General features: G+C 49.0%; 2 protein-coding genes across 2 annotated transcripts in view; one reads left to right on the plus strand and one right to left on the minus strand.

The window, feature by feature from the left end:
- LOC142572653 (uncharacterized) overlaps window positions 1–16149 on the plus strand; it is a 338433-nt gene that overhangs the window by 202084 nt on the left and 120200 nt on the right. The gene's annotated exons all lie outside the window — the stretch shown is intronic.
- LOC142573342 (uncharacterized) overlaps window positions 1–16149 on the minus strand; it is a 63154-nt gene that overhangs the window by 2083 nt on the left and 44922 nt on the right. The window contains exons 17-22 of the mRNA XM_075682999.1: window positions 15114–15238; window positions 13828–13995; window positions 11594–11741; window positions 10935–11164; window positions 3367–3544; window positions 358–580 (exon numbers count right to left, since the gene is read on the minus strand). Of these exons, the coding sequence (XP_075539114.1) occupies window positions 358–580; window positions 3367–3544; window positions 10935–11164; window positions 11594–11741; window positions 13828–13995; window positions 15114–15238 (1072 nt within the window). The remainder of the gene's footprint in view (window positions 1–357; window positions 581–3366; window positions 3545–10934; window positions 11165–11593; window positions 11742–13827; window positions 13996–15113; window positions 15239–16149) is intronic.

Raw genomic sequence — 16149 nt, forward strand, 5'->3', positions numbered from 1 at the left:
CATAACTATGTAACATTAGGGTGGAACTCACCTACGATGACTATTCATATATACCTATAGTCTACAGTATGATGAGTGTACTGCAGCCGGGCTCCTCTATCGTGATTCCCCCTGGACTCGTGGCACCACCTAGCGGCGCCGCCACGAAGCCCGCGCACACCCGGTGGCGCATAGCTGCGGGAGCGGCGCACGTTTTTAGACGGCGCTACATTTAGAATAGGCCTTTTTAGAATAGAATTTTTAGGCTCCACTATTGTCTGGATCGGCTCGTATTCCGGGGAACTTAGGTAGCCGGAAATAAACTGCCCTGACAACGCCGAGAATGCTCTTCACATTGAACCATTCGCTTATACTTACCGGAGACGTTCGTCAAGCACTGCCTCCGGGTGCGTTCCCATGGCCACGGTGCAGCAGAGATGCCACACCGTTTGAGCGCCGTGCCGGAAGACGCACTCGATGTACTGCTGACTCCACCGTGCTCCTGCCCCGGCACACGGAGGAAACGTGACGTTCCACGGCTTGGCACCGATGCTTCTCATAGCATCCGTATTCAGCACCCGGTCGATGAATGTTTTTGTGCCTTCGAATGAGTGTGAAAGCGCTCATTATTTTTTTTCCGTTTGAGCCGTAGTGTAACTTCATTCTATGTCACTGGTGCTAGTATTATGAGCTGCTGCCTAGCTTTATCATTGGGAGTAGCTCTCTCGAAACCCAAACGTCCTTCCCGAACAGGCCTGGTGCTCTTGTCAGAGCCTCTGGCGCACTACGTCAACCGATTGTAAAATCCGTATCCAGTGGCGTCCTCTTCTGAGCAGTTACGCGCCTTACTTATTCTGGTTTCCATATCTAGGAAACCATATAACTTTTGGCAGGCAAACCGAGAAGTGTTGGTACCAGTGTCGCTTAACAAATGATTTGCGTCGTACTCATATCGACGATATAACTGATGTTAACCATCGCGTTTAGTGCTTGTACGACTGTTGTTTTTCTTTTAATTTAGCGCTCTGCTTAAACATCTTAGTTGTGCAAAGGTGAATGACAAACATTGTTATCAGTCAATCGTTCCCTTTCGTCCTGCAAGGTTTATATTTTTCTATACTCTTGTTTTTTGATTACACTGTAGTAATTTGTGTCATGATAGCACATGTCGGCGGAAAGTTATTACGCTATGATAGCCTGTTTCAAAATGTCGCAGTTTTGACCGAAAGGCAAAGCATCGATTGCGATAGCAAATTAATAGGAACTAAGCGCAGTAGTTCTATGGGCCGTATAAACTTGCAAACATTCGCTTACTAACTGAATTCACAAGCGCGGTATCAGCGCGCACACGCACGTGAACACATCACCCCAGATGACCGCGGACACTCGCCAAGGTAAATACACCTGGTAGCGAAGCTTCCATAGCAGCGCATACGTTCAAAACATGGCGGTCCATCGGCGGTTCATGGGGCCTAGCGCCATCTGTATGTGGCGGGAACACTTCCGGCGGAAGAAAAGATAATGTGACGCCATGTCCGTTAAAAGCAGAAGTGACGTCATTTTGTTTTCGAAGGCGCGAAATTTGTTTTGTTGCCCTGCTTTTGGAGCTATATATTCAGATGCCCCGCCATTAGACTTGATGGGCGTTTCGAGCTTTCAGCGCGGAAAGCGCTGCAGGAAAAACCAGCCGTACGGCTGTCGAAATCGCACCCCTTCACAGAACATACTTTCTTTGGAGGCCGAAGAAAGCTTTAGGTGTACATTGCTGATCCTATCGTCGGACGCCAAGCTCGACGGCCTGCGCAGTCGCACGAAAACAATTATCTGGCGGTCGTAACTCACTACTTTTGAATGAATAGATTAAGAAGCGATGAAGCTACCCGCGTCACAAAATTCAGACAAACTTCGACAAGCAAGAAAGCACAAACTGTGGTGGGAGGGGGGGGGGGGGGCGTATTTGAACAGGTGAACTTTACGAGTGCGCCTTTCTGCTCATTTCAAGAGGTGTATTGCATTGCGAGTGATAGTGGCGTCAACGCCCCCTGTAACGATGGGCGCCGAAGATAAATGCCTTTATTAATGATAATAAAATTGAATAAACTTGTATTTTCTTAACTCGTCTCGAATATATAAAAGTGACAAGGAATTTTATTTTCGTTGAATGACTCTAACTGTGTCTCGCTTGAATTACAAAACGCTTTTCTCTTTCCCAATGTTTGTTCCCTGCAAACGTATTCGCGCTTCAATCGCTGCTCCCATAACCCCCCTTGCTGATGTCGGTGACAATCTGTACTGAACCGCTTTTCGCCCGAAGTTTCGCGACCTATTTGGATCGACCTTGCACTCGCTGTCAAAGTGTGGGTGTGAGCAAGCGCGGCAGCAGCAGCGAGTGAAGTGACATTTGTGCTGTCTATCGCTTCAACGCAAGAGCAGTTAGAACATAGCACGCACAAAGGTATGAGCCATATGCAGATACCTTTCAAGATACGGCGCACGCGACCGCACGCGGCCGTGCAAAGTGCGCACTTGTTGGCGGAGTCGAAGCTGCCCCCCCCCCCCCCGCCTCCCTCCCGTGCTGCCTCCCCGCTTTCCTCCATATATGGCGCGCGAGATTGAGCTGCCGTCATCAGTTCTCCTTCTCCCGTTCACGAAATGCGTAGTTGCTGCCGGAGCACAACGCCGCCCCTCCCCCCTCCCCCTCCATCCCTCCCATCCCCCCGCAGCCTTTCGCGGCACGGAATACGGCGCGTTTGCCCTCCACTTTCTCCTTCGCGCGCACCAGATTGAGCCGCAGTTGTGGGCTTCCCTCACTTGCGTTCACTCGCATGTACAGCATACGACGCCCGGCGGCGGTTTTATCGCCCTTGGACTTTTTATCGCCTGGGACTTCGCCGTCGCCCTTGGACGGAGGCGGCTACTGCAAAATGCTCCTGGAGTGTCCATATAATTGCTATCGCAATAAAAAAAAGAGAGAGGAGAATCTCTTTAATGAACCATGGCAAGGTTTGCCTGGTGGAACGCTTAGTATGCCACTCCAGATGAATGAGATGAAAAATGAAATTATTTCCACAGCTGACAGCAAAATACACAAACATACACGAAACACAACACTCGTCTGGAGTGTCATTGAGACCACTGTCTCTAAGGGAATACAAAGGCGCCTTCGTTGCGCGAGATTAGTTCACCTTTCTCTTGTATGGGCTGCTAGCCGTCTGTTGCTTTGATCACATTACTGCGTAAATACAGGATAGTCAAACTTGCACACGGTTCATTGCCTAGCCAGAGGATACCTATTTTTTGGGCTTCGAGCTTTCCCTAAGCAGAGCTAACGTGTCGTGCGACGTGCTCACGAGGTTACAGTTGTCAAGAAGTTTAGATTTTACTTACCTTGAGCTACCGCCATAAGGTCGTCAGGGTGCTCGAGGATGTTTGGGTCTATATCTGGGTAGTCGTTGGGATCTGCTGAGCGCAAGGAAATGGAGCCTCGGGATTTTGGCCGGTTCATAATCGACACCACACGAAAGCCGGGCCGCCCGTTTATGGGTCCAATAAGGCCGTCGAAAGCCTGTAAATAAAGAGCCACGAGAGAACAGAAGCTCATAAACCAATAATTGAAAATAGGCGTCATTCATGACACCCTGAACATGTTTCTTATTTATTTACTTATTTATTTATTTATTTATTACCCTCAGGGCCGCAGGCATTACAGAGGGAAGTGGGGAAGAAGTTCGACATAAAGTATGCATCAAAAAGCATCAACAACACAATATTATCGAATCAGGGGTCAAAGGTAAATAATTCATCTTTAGCTCGAAGTCGAAAAACTTCAAATTATGCTCATGAACACATGAAAAACACACGAAAGCACTCACAAATAAAACGTTGCATAAAGTTTATTTAAAATGACTAGTTTCACTTATGGAGACAACAGTCCTGGAAAGGCGATTAGACTCTTCAGATGTCTTCGGATCGAAAGAATGCAAGAAGGTGAAGGATCTGCGTGAAGGTTGAGGCTATAGCCGAGATGATACGCAATGGGGAGACTAAAGAAGCTCGTTCCGAAGTACAGGATGATGAAATAGCTTGTGAACGAGATGGAGACCCAAGATGTTAAGGCGCGATGCTAAGTATGCTAGCCCTGTCTTCATTGCGCTGGTGGGCTTTCTGCTCTCTTGTATCTTGAGAACATATATCGTGTGGAACTGTTCTCCACCACTTCTATTGAATAAGTTACATTGTCGTGGCTATGATCTCAAAGTGAGGCAGTGTATTCAAGTTTAGGGTGGATCATGGTTTTGTACGGAGCTTTCGTAGCTCTCTTGAGAGAAAAGACCCTGGGGCATGTCAGAAATTGCAGGCTAACGATGTATTAGCGTTGTCTATTACGTGTTGCAATGTGGGCATTCCAAGTAAGGTCGGAGGACACATCGATACCGAAGTGTTTATACGGCGAAACAGAGTCGAGAGGGACGTTATCGATGTGCTAAACCGTTACAACATTAGTACGCCGGACTTCACGCATCGACTTGCATTTTCTTATGATTTTCTTATGTTTAGCTTCATACGCAATGTATTGCACCACGCAGTGAGAGAACCGAGGTCAGAACAAAGAATTGCTGCTCCATTGTTACTAGTTACTCCTGTCTTAGCATGTCTTGGCATTGGGGAAAATAAATATGAACGAAACCAAGACAGCATGTTCGCTGTACAGGAAGCAGGTCGACATCTGTCACCAATGCGGTAGACTGGGGCACCGTATGGACGTCTGCCCTAATCTCCAGGACAAGATCTGCAGAGGCTGTGGTGCCAAGAACCCAGACCCCAATCACCAGTGCACCCCAAACTGCCGCCTATGCGGAGGGAAACACTCCACGGCAGACAAATCCTGCCGAGCAAAGTTCAAGACTCCATATATAGTTAAGAAACGAAGATGGGAAAGAAAAAGAGCCGAAGCGGAAGCAGAACTCGAGGCGGTCAAGGAATCCGGAGGAGAGCAAGCCCCCGCCCTGCAAAAGGCAAGATCCAGATGCAGAGGCCGGGCCAGTTCCAGATCGACGTCGGCTACCGGGGCCCCTCGATCCCGCCAGCACAGCCGGTCGAGGAGCAGAGCTCGCAGTCGCACCCCTGGACCGGGCTGAGCCAGGTCCAGATCCATCCAGGCCCTCTCAGAAAAGGTAAGCTGGGCAGATGCGGTCAAGTGTGCCCCAAGGCGCGGGGTCTACGGAGTAACTGCCTCAGAAAGGAAAGTCACAAATAACATTGACAATGAGATTATTGCAGAAATAAAACGTGAGAACGCCATGCTCAGGAGCCTAGTACAACAGCTAACCCAAGAGGTACGCGAACCGAGAAAGGTCGCGCCTCCAGCGCAACTCCCTAGACCCACTCCCGTCAGCACTCCTGCTCCGAGCAACAATGGCGAGGAACAGGACCAAAGCAACCCCACCCGCGAAAAAGCGAGCCGTACAAAGCCAAGACACCAGCTGCGCCGAACAGGCGAGATCGGAAATAAAAGCCATGCTTCCCGAACTAGAAAGTGCAATCGGCAATCTGTCTTCCGCCATATCCGGCCTCACAACCAGGGTGGTCAAGCTCGAGGAATGTGCGATGTGGGCACTGCCCCTGTCGCAATCACCACAGCCGAACACGGGAACTCATAATATAGATCCCGTCCTCTCAGACATTCCCATGTTGGCACCGCCCCCCGTGCACCGCTCCAGTTTCTCAACAGCTCCTTATTCAAGACTCCAGGATGGCCAGACACGATAAAGAGCTATTGGTCTGGCAGTGGAACTGTAGAGGTCTAGCCGGGAAAAACCTGTCCTACAACAATATGTAAGAAACATCCAACCCAAACGCGGTGTGATAATGCTACAAGAAACCGTGGGCGTGTCGGCCAACATCTCGGGCTACCGCGCCCTCGTCCCTAAATTCCAAAACGATAGGGGCATAGCCACACTAATCAGACAGGGCCTAGTACCCATATAACATGAGATTAAAGGCCCGCAGGCCGTGCGTATAATGATAAAAATCATTCCTAACAGAACGCAAAAGAATAGCATCTTTATACTGAACATATACAGTAACCCATCCAAAAGACGGCAGCGTTTTCTCTCCCTGCTCAAAAAGACGACCTAGTTCGCAAGGCTGAACCCGCTAATACTGGGTGGGGACTTCAACGTGCCGTGCCATACCTGGGGTACGGCCACACCACAACCAACGGCAAACAGTTGTGGCAGGACTCGCAAGACTTGGAATCTCACAGATTCCAGCGCCCCAACGCAAATGGGCAATTTGGTTGCAAGTGGTACCACACCGGACTTAACAATGATCAAAAACACCGAGAGGGCTACCTGTCGAAACACCCTAGAAGACCTAGGTAGCGACCACATGATCATTGAGATCACGATCCCCCGAGCGGGAACGCCTCCCCCCCCCCGGTCAAAAGCTTCAAATGGACAGACTGGGAGAAGTTCCGCAAGCACCGGGATATCAGGCTAGACGACGAGCCCATCGATGACATTGACACATGGATCGCGGACCTGACCAGGCATGTCGAGGCGGCCACGCAAACCATCACTCCCGAAATCCTGACGGAGAAAATGGACAGTCGCCTCGCCGATCTCTGGGAAGCCAAGAAATCCATACAAACCCGACGGCAAGTCCAGCGGCTCAATCGAAAGCTGAGGAAAAAGATAGCCGAACTAAACAAACAAATCGAAGAGCACTGCAAAACCTTGAGCAAGCAACAGTGGGACGAAGTCTGCAACGCTGCGGATGGCCACCTCCACAACGGAAACACGTGGCGACTGCTGGGGCACATCCTGGGTGAAACCCAAAGCAAATCCAAGCAAAGAGCCGACATGCAGAGACTTCTGTACAAAGAGAAGGGGGTGGCGAGCGCGAAGGAAATCGTCATGAAACTCTGCGACAAGTACCTCCCGCAACGACCGACGGTCGAGCACAGCCGGTACACTGGCAGTCCTAGTCCCAATTTCGATGAAGACTATAGCGAGGCGGAAATCAGAACGGCACTCCAAGGACTCAACGGCAAGTCAGCCCCAGGACCGGACAGGGTTAACAACAAAACGCTCAAAAACCTGGACGACAAATCTGTCACCAAACTCACGGGCTATATGAACAAGTGCTGGAGAGAAGGCTGCATCCCGGAGCAGTGGAAGAGGTTAAAGGGTATCTTCATACCCAAGCACGGAAAGCCGTTGAGTTTGGAGAACCTACACCCAATCTCTCTCACGTAGTGCGTGGTCTTGGAACACGCCTTACTGAACCGTATCAACAGCTATCTTTGTTACATCTTAGCCATCTTTAGTTACAACTAAAGAACCAGATCCTTGACGACATGACAAGAAACACCGGAGCCATCCTAGGACTAGACCTGGAGAAAGCATTCGACAACGTCGCTCACGAGTCGATCCTTAAAGAAGCGTCTAATCTGAACCTGGGGGAAAGGGCCTACAACTACGTAAGGGACTTTCTGAAAGATCGCAAAGTCATCCTGACAGTTGGCGACCTCGAGTCCGAAGAACGAAACAGGGAAGTGCAGGTACCCCTAGGGCTCAGTTATATGTCCGCTCCCTTTCAACTTAGTCATGCTGGGTCTCCCCAGCAAACTACGGGAAATCAATGAAATCCACCATGCTATATACGCAGACGATATAACGATTTGGGCGGACCGCGGCAGTGACGGCCAAATTGAGAGCGCACTACAAACGGCCATTCACAAAGTCGAAGAGTACCTCCAAGAGACGGGCCTCAAATGCTCCCCGAGCAAGTCCGCACTACTCCTTTACCGGCCCACGCGCAGAGGCATGCCACCAAAGAGCTACACGGGACCCCGGGAGTGCGAGGAAATCGGCCTGTACACAAAGACGGAAACGCCATCTCCAAAGTGAACAAGATCAAAATCCTTGGAATGATCATTGAGGCCAACGGAGCTAACGGCGAAACCGTGAGGAAGATCGAAGGCAAAGTCACCAGCGCCACGAGACTCATGAAGAGAATAACCAATAGACACGCGGGCATGAAGGAAGAAAACGTCATTCGACTGATCCACTCATTCGTTGTCAGCCACATCGCCTACGTAGCCGCCTACCACAACTGGTGCGTCGCGGAAAAGAACAAGATCAACACGCTCATAAGGAAAACGTACAAGATAGCCCTGGGCTTCCTGGAATCGACGAGCACCGAGCTCCTGGCTCAGCTGGACATATACAACACCCTGAAAGAAATAGCCGAAGCACAACGCATCTCGCAGCTCGAACGCCTGTCGGCCACCACGACGGGAAGGTACATTATGAACACGCTCGGCATAACGTACCACAACCAGCACGGCCAGAAAATGCAAATCCCCAACAAAATCAGAGACATCGTTACGCTGGCAACCATCCCAAGAAACGTGCACCCTGATTACAACCGAGGTAGAAGAAAGGCAAGAGCCGAGGCTCTGCTCCATTCATTCGGTAGGGAGAGAAACAAGCGCTTTGTCGACGCAGGCGAATATCCGAACGGCCAAAAATACACCGCCCTAGTCATAGATAACAGTCCAATATCAGAACCACATGCAGTGTATACACCAACACTCGGAACAAGCGGAGGAAGTAGCGATTGCGCTGGCCCTCACAGAACAGAAATGCGAAGTCGTACTAAGCGACTCGCAAACGGCAGTAAAGAATTACGCCATAGGTCGAATTTCCAAAGAAGCTCTGTCCATTCTGGCCAAAGCGGGCAGATCCAAAACCGCGAGTTCGAGGATCATATGGTTCCCCGCGCCCGTCACCACGGAAGGCGACGCGCTCCCGAACCTAACGAGACGGCGCACCGGACGGCGCGAGACATGACCCCCCGCGTCGAACCGGGCAACGCTTCTCGCACGATAGCGAACACTCCTCCCGCAGAACGGGACAGGCTCACCAGATACAACGACATAACCAGTGCATATTTGAACGGCAGAAGGATATACCTACCGCCGAGTCCTAAATTGAACAGGAGGCAGGCCGTTGCCTGGAGACAACTCCAGACGAACACCTTCCTTAATCCATTCCGCCTGAAACGTATCTTCCCAGATAAGCATGAGGACGACACGTGCAAATTGCGCCAGGAAGGACCAGCAACACTCAAACACATGCTGTGGGAGTGCAATGTAGTTATAGGAGGGATGGCAGTTGCTCCCAGGACCCTGCCGTCGAGGTGGGCCGCCTCTTTGCGCAGATCAGACCTCGGAATCCAGACGTGGGCAGTCCAGCAAGCCCGTGAGGCGGCGTTGAGGCAGGGCCTTGACGCTCCCCCGTGGGAGACCTGAGCCGGGGTCGCGTTAAACCTTGCCGGACGTGCAAGAAAGTTGTATCCATCCATCCATTCAAGACAGTATTATCATCAATAGATGGAGACAGATCACAGCAATGATGCCCGCGGAAAGTTCATATTCTAAGGATTTACAGCTGGCGGGGGGCCTCAGTGGCTATGTCGTTATGCTGGCGGGGACTGTGCCGAGGATCTGATTTCGGGAAATGATAGCCACATTAAAATGGAAACGGGGCACGACACCTGGCTCTGAACCAAGAGTTCCTAGCGTTAGAAAAAAACTCTTCGCGGTCGAAATTAATTAAGAACCCCCATTTCAACGGCCTGTCACTATACAACTTTAATTTAGAACTTAGCTTTAGCTGGGGACCTCTTATCTAAATACAGCGGAATGGAAAATTCCTCTTTCTCAGCAACCCCATCTCGCGATGACTCTCAGCGCGGGAGAAACTTAAAGAATCGTTTTCGTCATTGAAAAGCGGAACATCCCTAGTGGCACATACCTAGTGAACAAAGTTCGCGTGAAATGCGTTCATTGAAGAGCAGCACACACCTCATGACACATTGCCGAGTGACCCACATTCTTATCGAAGAGGTTTATTGAAGACCAGCAATGACTGAGGGGCACATTCCCAGTGTTTCAAGTCTGCTTCAAAGAAATTCTTAGAACAGCTGCACCTACCCAGTCCCGCGGCTACAATGAGCCATGATGGTGTGGAGGAGGTTCGTCGAATGGCGGCGCGTATGTACACGCTACCCACCACGGTGGCTTAGCGGCTATGGTGTTGCACTGCTAAGCACGAAGTCGCGGGATCAAATTCCGGCCGCTTCGGCCGAATTTCAATGGCGGCAAAATGCAAAAACGCCCGTGTTCCGCGCATCGGGGGCGCGTTAAAGGGTCCCCCTGTGGTCAAAACTAATCCGGAGTCCCCTACTACAGCATGCCTAGTCTAATCACTACTAATCAAATCGTGGTTCCGGTACGTAAAAACCCCATAATTTATTCATTCATGTACACGTTGGCACATAGTCACCGACGTTGGTCCAATGGTTGGTTTCGAACGCTGTTACCTCAACGCACCGGTCCGATGTGCTACAGATTCCACCACTGATTACCCAGTGACCAAGGTAGGCTGGAAAATGGTTAGATACAAACATACATAGAGATAAACATAGATAGATGCGTAGATGAAAACCTACATACACAGATAGCCTCCAAAAAATGCGCTAAGTACCCTAAGAATGCTAACAGATTAAAAAGCAAGTTCAGGCACCAAATGTAAAACTTTTTTTGATCAATGATAAGCGATATCACAATGCTGCATGCTCACCTAATCATACATCTAAAGCGGACATAATTCGTGTAATATACACGGCTCTGAAATACGCCACTAATTTGTGAGTGGTACCTCTTGTGAAACTCTCAAACATTGTAACAGTTTTACTTAAGCTGTAACTTCATACATCAAATTAGTCCGCGCTAAATGCTGCAACAGATGTGACGCTGACAGTCATGCGGTTCTTTCCGGTGTTTGAATCGCTGAGCACTTACGCTTTAGGTTTAACGGCCATAATTTGTTGCCGGTTGAGTGTTATGCAGGCGGTGCTTTCGCCCTTTGCAATGTAAAACTCACCTCTGGCAATAGGCCGAGTTCTGCCATTGAATCCTTGAGTAATTGACTTGACGGGGAGGTAGAAATCGGCGCAATTTCGACGTCTGGGACGTCGGGATCCGTCGAATAGTCTGTGTGCAAGAACTGCACAAACTCGCAGCCTGTGGGTATGGATATTGTACCTGGAACAGAACGCGGGTGATAGCAGAGAATTAGAGTGAGGGGACGGTACTTATACCGCTTCGCGGTTGCTATAGTTAAGATCGTATAGACTTACTATTGAGCTCAATATGAGTTACAAGGCGTGGCCGTTTTTGCACGCGTTAATGCGTTGTATCTCATATTGAGCGTGATAGTACGTGCTTAGTACATACAGAGCCCGATTCCAGTAATATTGGGACGATGAGTCCCTTAGGTTAGTTGGCTTTAGCAGGATGTTGAAATTTATATCTGACCTGGTTTGCACGCCCACAAGGTCTTGCATTCGACTAGGCTCCTTTTCTGATTTATACATCCCTAGCATAATGGTAGATGGGACCGGGAGCCCATGCGTGATATGCTACAATGCGAAGAACACGGAGATTCGACGACACCAATCCTGCGCTAGCACGCAGCAGGTATACGCAATACGAACACGGTCATCGATGCACTTGTTCACCGACGTCGTAAAGGCGGCTTACCGGTTCTGTTCCTGGTGTATTGCGCTATGTCGTCCAGGCTGAAGGGTTCAATGCCGGCATCCACGTCTGTACTGATGGGAAACCCCAGCATGATAGCTGGGTGGTCCTGCAGGTTACGTCCCACCGGAAGGTCGGCGACCACGGGAATCTAGGGAGAATGTTGCAGTGGTCGTCATACCTTAGGAGGTCGCAGCTCAGGAAAACTACTTTCCGCACCAATGCGAAGCCGTTGCAATAATTCTTTAGTCCCTTCTGAAGGACCAGTTAATAATGAAATTCGGTACCTCCATATTTCGTTACCTCGCAGGACTGCACTGTACTAACCGTACGGCGACAGGAAGTGTTGGGTGTAGTTTATGAGTATGAAAACTTTACGTCTCTTGACAACCGCTTGAGTCGTGAGGACTTTAAATTCATTGCAGACACTTCGATTCCTTCTAGCTCTCAAAGTACCGACCTCATGCACACCCGTAACGCTAGTATGTTTGCACTCACGGTTTACAAGCTGGTCCAAGTGTAGCCGTAACGATAAAAACAGTTTAGCTCTTATTGTTATGCCCAGCAGTTGCGAAAGGGAAATTCTTCTTCGTCACAGAAGACCAGTTTGCTGCTGTCGAGGCGGTTAATTGGACTTAGGGTGAGGAATCCACCTGCTGCCTGCACGCGATGGCTGGTTTAGCAGACACGGCGGTATGCTCGTCGGGGCTGTTTGCTTCCCCCCAAACGCAAGCTTGCCCTTCACGAATATTTCAGCCGCTGGCCCAGAATACCCATTTCGTTCTCTTAACCTAAATTGTCTCAATATGCACACCATCTAATGAAACCATTTCAAGGGCTTAAGAGGTGGACATTATGTTTTACGACAGCAGTCTCTCGCGTACTGGCGAAAATGCCACCCTGAGGCATATCGCTCTTATACCAGATCAATAAGGTTCGTGCCTATCACTGGGACTGGTGTTTTGATAGAGAAGAAGGCTGTTGGCGCTCATAGAGTTTGCTTAAGCGGAATGCATGGTTCCGCTTAGCTCCAAGTGCGATGTATTGCATTATATCTGCAGATCGTGCAGGAATCATAAAAAGAATCACAATGAAATGGAAACCTAATTTCTCCCTGATATATCCCTCGGCCACTCTACAATATTTCGACAGGGCTTTCATAATAAGCCACACCTTCGTTTTTTGTTGCTATTGCTTGTGGTGATGCCTTAAAGCAGCAATCGCCTGCTTTATTTTTGTCGTTATAGAAGAGTCAACACCACGTGACGTTGCATGGTCTCTGTCATAATGTTGGATGAGTAACCTGCGCTCAGGAACCCTACTTGCTATTTGTGCCAGTCAGTAAACAACAGAAATAAGTCGGTGCGCTTTTGCTACATTCGTTTCAGGTGCAAACTTCTTATAGCATCATGAGTACGGAATAATGATCTTACTCAATAGTAGAATACTACCATGATACCGTAATGATAATGCCAGGCTCGGCTGGCTAAGGCTGAAGCCCTTAATTTGAAATACACGCAATACAAACACCGTGGCCGCATATGTCACGGCGTCTATACATGTCTCACTTACATAAAATGAAAAGTTATTGCTATAGGGTAAAGACGGCAGCGTCCTGGAGACTCGTCTGAAAAATTTCGACGGAACGCATCTCACGATGAATGTTGACGTTAATGCGATTAGCATTGAAGCAGTGTAACGACATACCGTAGTGCCAACGCTGAAACGTGTATGCAGCCACGGGCTCATCTGTCGCGCTTTGATGATGATGATGGTGATGATGATTTATTGGCATCCCCTTTGAAACGGGGCGGTGACAAATAGTCACCTAGTCTACTTGGTTCAATCAGGTACGTGGTACATGTTCTCCATTCTAGTGTTCCATTCTCCATTCTACATGTTCTCCATGCCATCTTGAATCACTGTGTGATTCAAGATGGCACCAAAGGTGGTGATTATTTAGCAGCAGTACATACCTAGTGCCACATACTCAGCGACCCAGGTTTGTTCAATGGTCGGCTTTGCACCCTATTTCCTCAGAACATAACCATTAGACCATGGAGTGCCTACCCAGTGTCCCAAGTTGGCGAGAGAATGGTTAGAAAGAAAGAAAGGAAGAAGACAGGCCCTGTAAAGTCCGTGAAGTAGCCTCAGAATGCTAATCGCATTATAAGTACCCGAGTAGCGTGTCGCTAGGGTTCACCGAGGCTCTCGAAATGGTGCTGCACAATGCCTACCTTCAGCCTCTCTAGCTGCTCTTTGGGCCCCACGCCGGAGAGAAGTAAGAGCTGAGTGGAGCCAACGGTTCCTGCAGATAGGATGACCTCTCGCCTGGCCGATACGTTCTGCAGCTGCCCGTACCTCGTGAACGACACGCCCATGGCGCGCTTTCCTTTGAAGTTCACCTGTGCTTCAAGGTAGAGGAATGTGAATCGCCGTAGGTGCGAACAAGCCCTTAGATGCGCATGACGATGGCGACACCGTTCTTCAGGCGGGTACGTTAGCTTGCGAATGTATGAACAGGACAATGCCAAATTTAGCTTTGATGCTAAAATATTGGAGGACCTTCCTTAGCGGTAGTATGTGCATTGCACGGAAATGCAGTTTTCGGAACTTTCTCAACTCCGCGCACTGTTGCTTGCTCCACGGGCCAGGCTAAAAGAAAACGTTACAGTCAGTTCCTAGCGCTGCTAAACTTCGAAATAGAAAGAAATACATTTCTAAGCGCTGGTTTCTTTTTTACATTTGTTTATCGCAGCAATTTGCGAGCAGGACTGTAACACAAAACACATTGTATTGTTTTAATAAAACCTAAACAAACATTTCTTTGCTTGGCCCGGTACGCCGTTATTACGCCTGTGCCTTCTGTCATTGCAAAAACCAAGGTGTTCATTCTGCAAAACTGGTTTACAGGGAACGATCGCTGACGTCTCATGTGGCAACAGCAGCGCCGTAATACACATCCTAGCGAGTGGCGAAGCAGTTTTTAGTAAGACATGCTTCCATGTCACGTCAGCAAATTCGCCGCTCATATTGAGGCCTATGTGCCCAGCATCTGACTTGACTGGCCATCGTCATGCTAGAACACGCGTGAGCGCATGCGCTCCGCAAGAAATGTCAAGTGCTACGAAAAAAAAAAAGCTCGGCGAGACGCGCCGGGCGTTATGAAATGTTGATGTGTATGCACGCATATGCCATTGCTCAAGATATTATATCAGTGCCTTCCCGTCCCTATCAGACGGCGTCATCATATTTCAATAGGACAATCAAATCGCCGCAGCGCCTCCTGGCGATCGCCGGTTTCTCACATAAGGTGGAAGCTTTGAAAACAACAACAACAACAACAACAACAACAACAACAACAACAACAACAACAACAACAACAACAACAACAACAACAACAACAACAACCTAAGAATGGCCGAAATCGGGAAGGTTCTTGTGGATTCGCATGTTACACGGGGTCATCCTGGAAGCGTCCTAGCATGCGCGAAGTGATTGCCACTTTGCACCCAGGGCATACCTTTGTGGCCTGGCTGAATAGTGCCACGTGCAGGTTCTTGCGTGCCCCGATGATGGGCCGTATGAAAGCTTTGCTGGCGCTGTAGCGCTCGCCGTCCGCCACATTCGTCTGCATGCGAGAGCAGCCTGTGTGCGAAGCAAGAAATATCAGACGTCAGCGCTTTTAACTATTTCGGGAGTGCGCGCTACCGTATTTATATACGCAAGAGGCGAAAAGATGCGAGGGTTCTCTTATGACGGCCAAATGACTCCACAGCACGTTAAACAATACATACGTGCCCGCTGCTCGGTAAGAGTAATTTATAGCTAATTACCGGGTGGTGTTTAGTGCAATTTGACTCATTAAACATCCGCTGGGACAGCTAATCCAATTCTGCGGCGTCAGTCAGATTATTTGAGGGAAAGGGAGCGGACGGCGCAAGACAAATCACAGTGTAGAGAAGTAAGCAAGCTTTTTTTCTCGTCAGTATCATTTTAGGGCGCATATTCTATTTGCTGAAATAAGTTGAGAACAAATTAGGGCATGCCTTTTATTAGTTGATCAGCTAATTGGTCATTAGCCACCTTCGAGAACTGTGTCTTCAAATTCTCTGGCGAAGTGGCACTGGTGTTAGTGCATTGTGTCACGATGCTGCTAACTGTTCGTTGGAGCACCAACTACATTTATCACACTAATCACTGCACGTGATATATCACTAGCGAAAATTGAAAGAACTACTAGAGCATACGTTGCAATATACAAGCTAGCGTATACAAGCTAGCCTCGATTTTGGTTTAAACCATGTGTGTCTCCATGTGTGCGTGTTTCTTTTTTTTCCCTTTTTTAGCGTTTTCCTCTCTGTCTTCTTTCTACCCTATCCCCCATCCCCAGTGTAGGGTAGCAAACCGGATACTCATATCTGGTTAACCTCCCTGCCTTTCCTCTTCATTCTCTCTCTCTCTCTCTTGGTTTAAATCACGATCTTGCAGAATGACAGAAGGAAGCTTTAATTGAGTAAAATTGCCGCTACATTTTTCAAGTTTTCTGCCACGTGCTA

Source organism: Dermacentor variabilis, chromosome 2 (assembly GCF_050947875.1).
Source record: "Dermacentor variabilis isolate Ectoservices chromosome 2, ASM5094787v1, whole genome shotgun sequence".
NCBI classification, from domain to species: Eukaryota; Metazoa; Arthropoda; class Arachnida; order Ixodida; family Ixodidae; genus Dermacentor; species Dermacentor variabilis.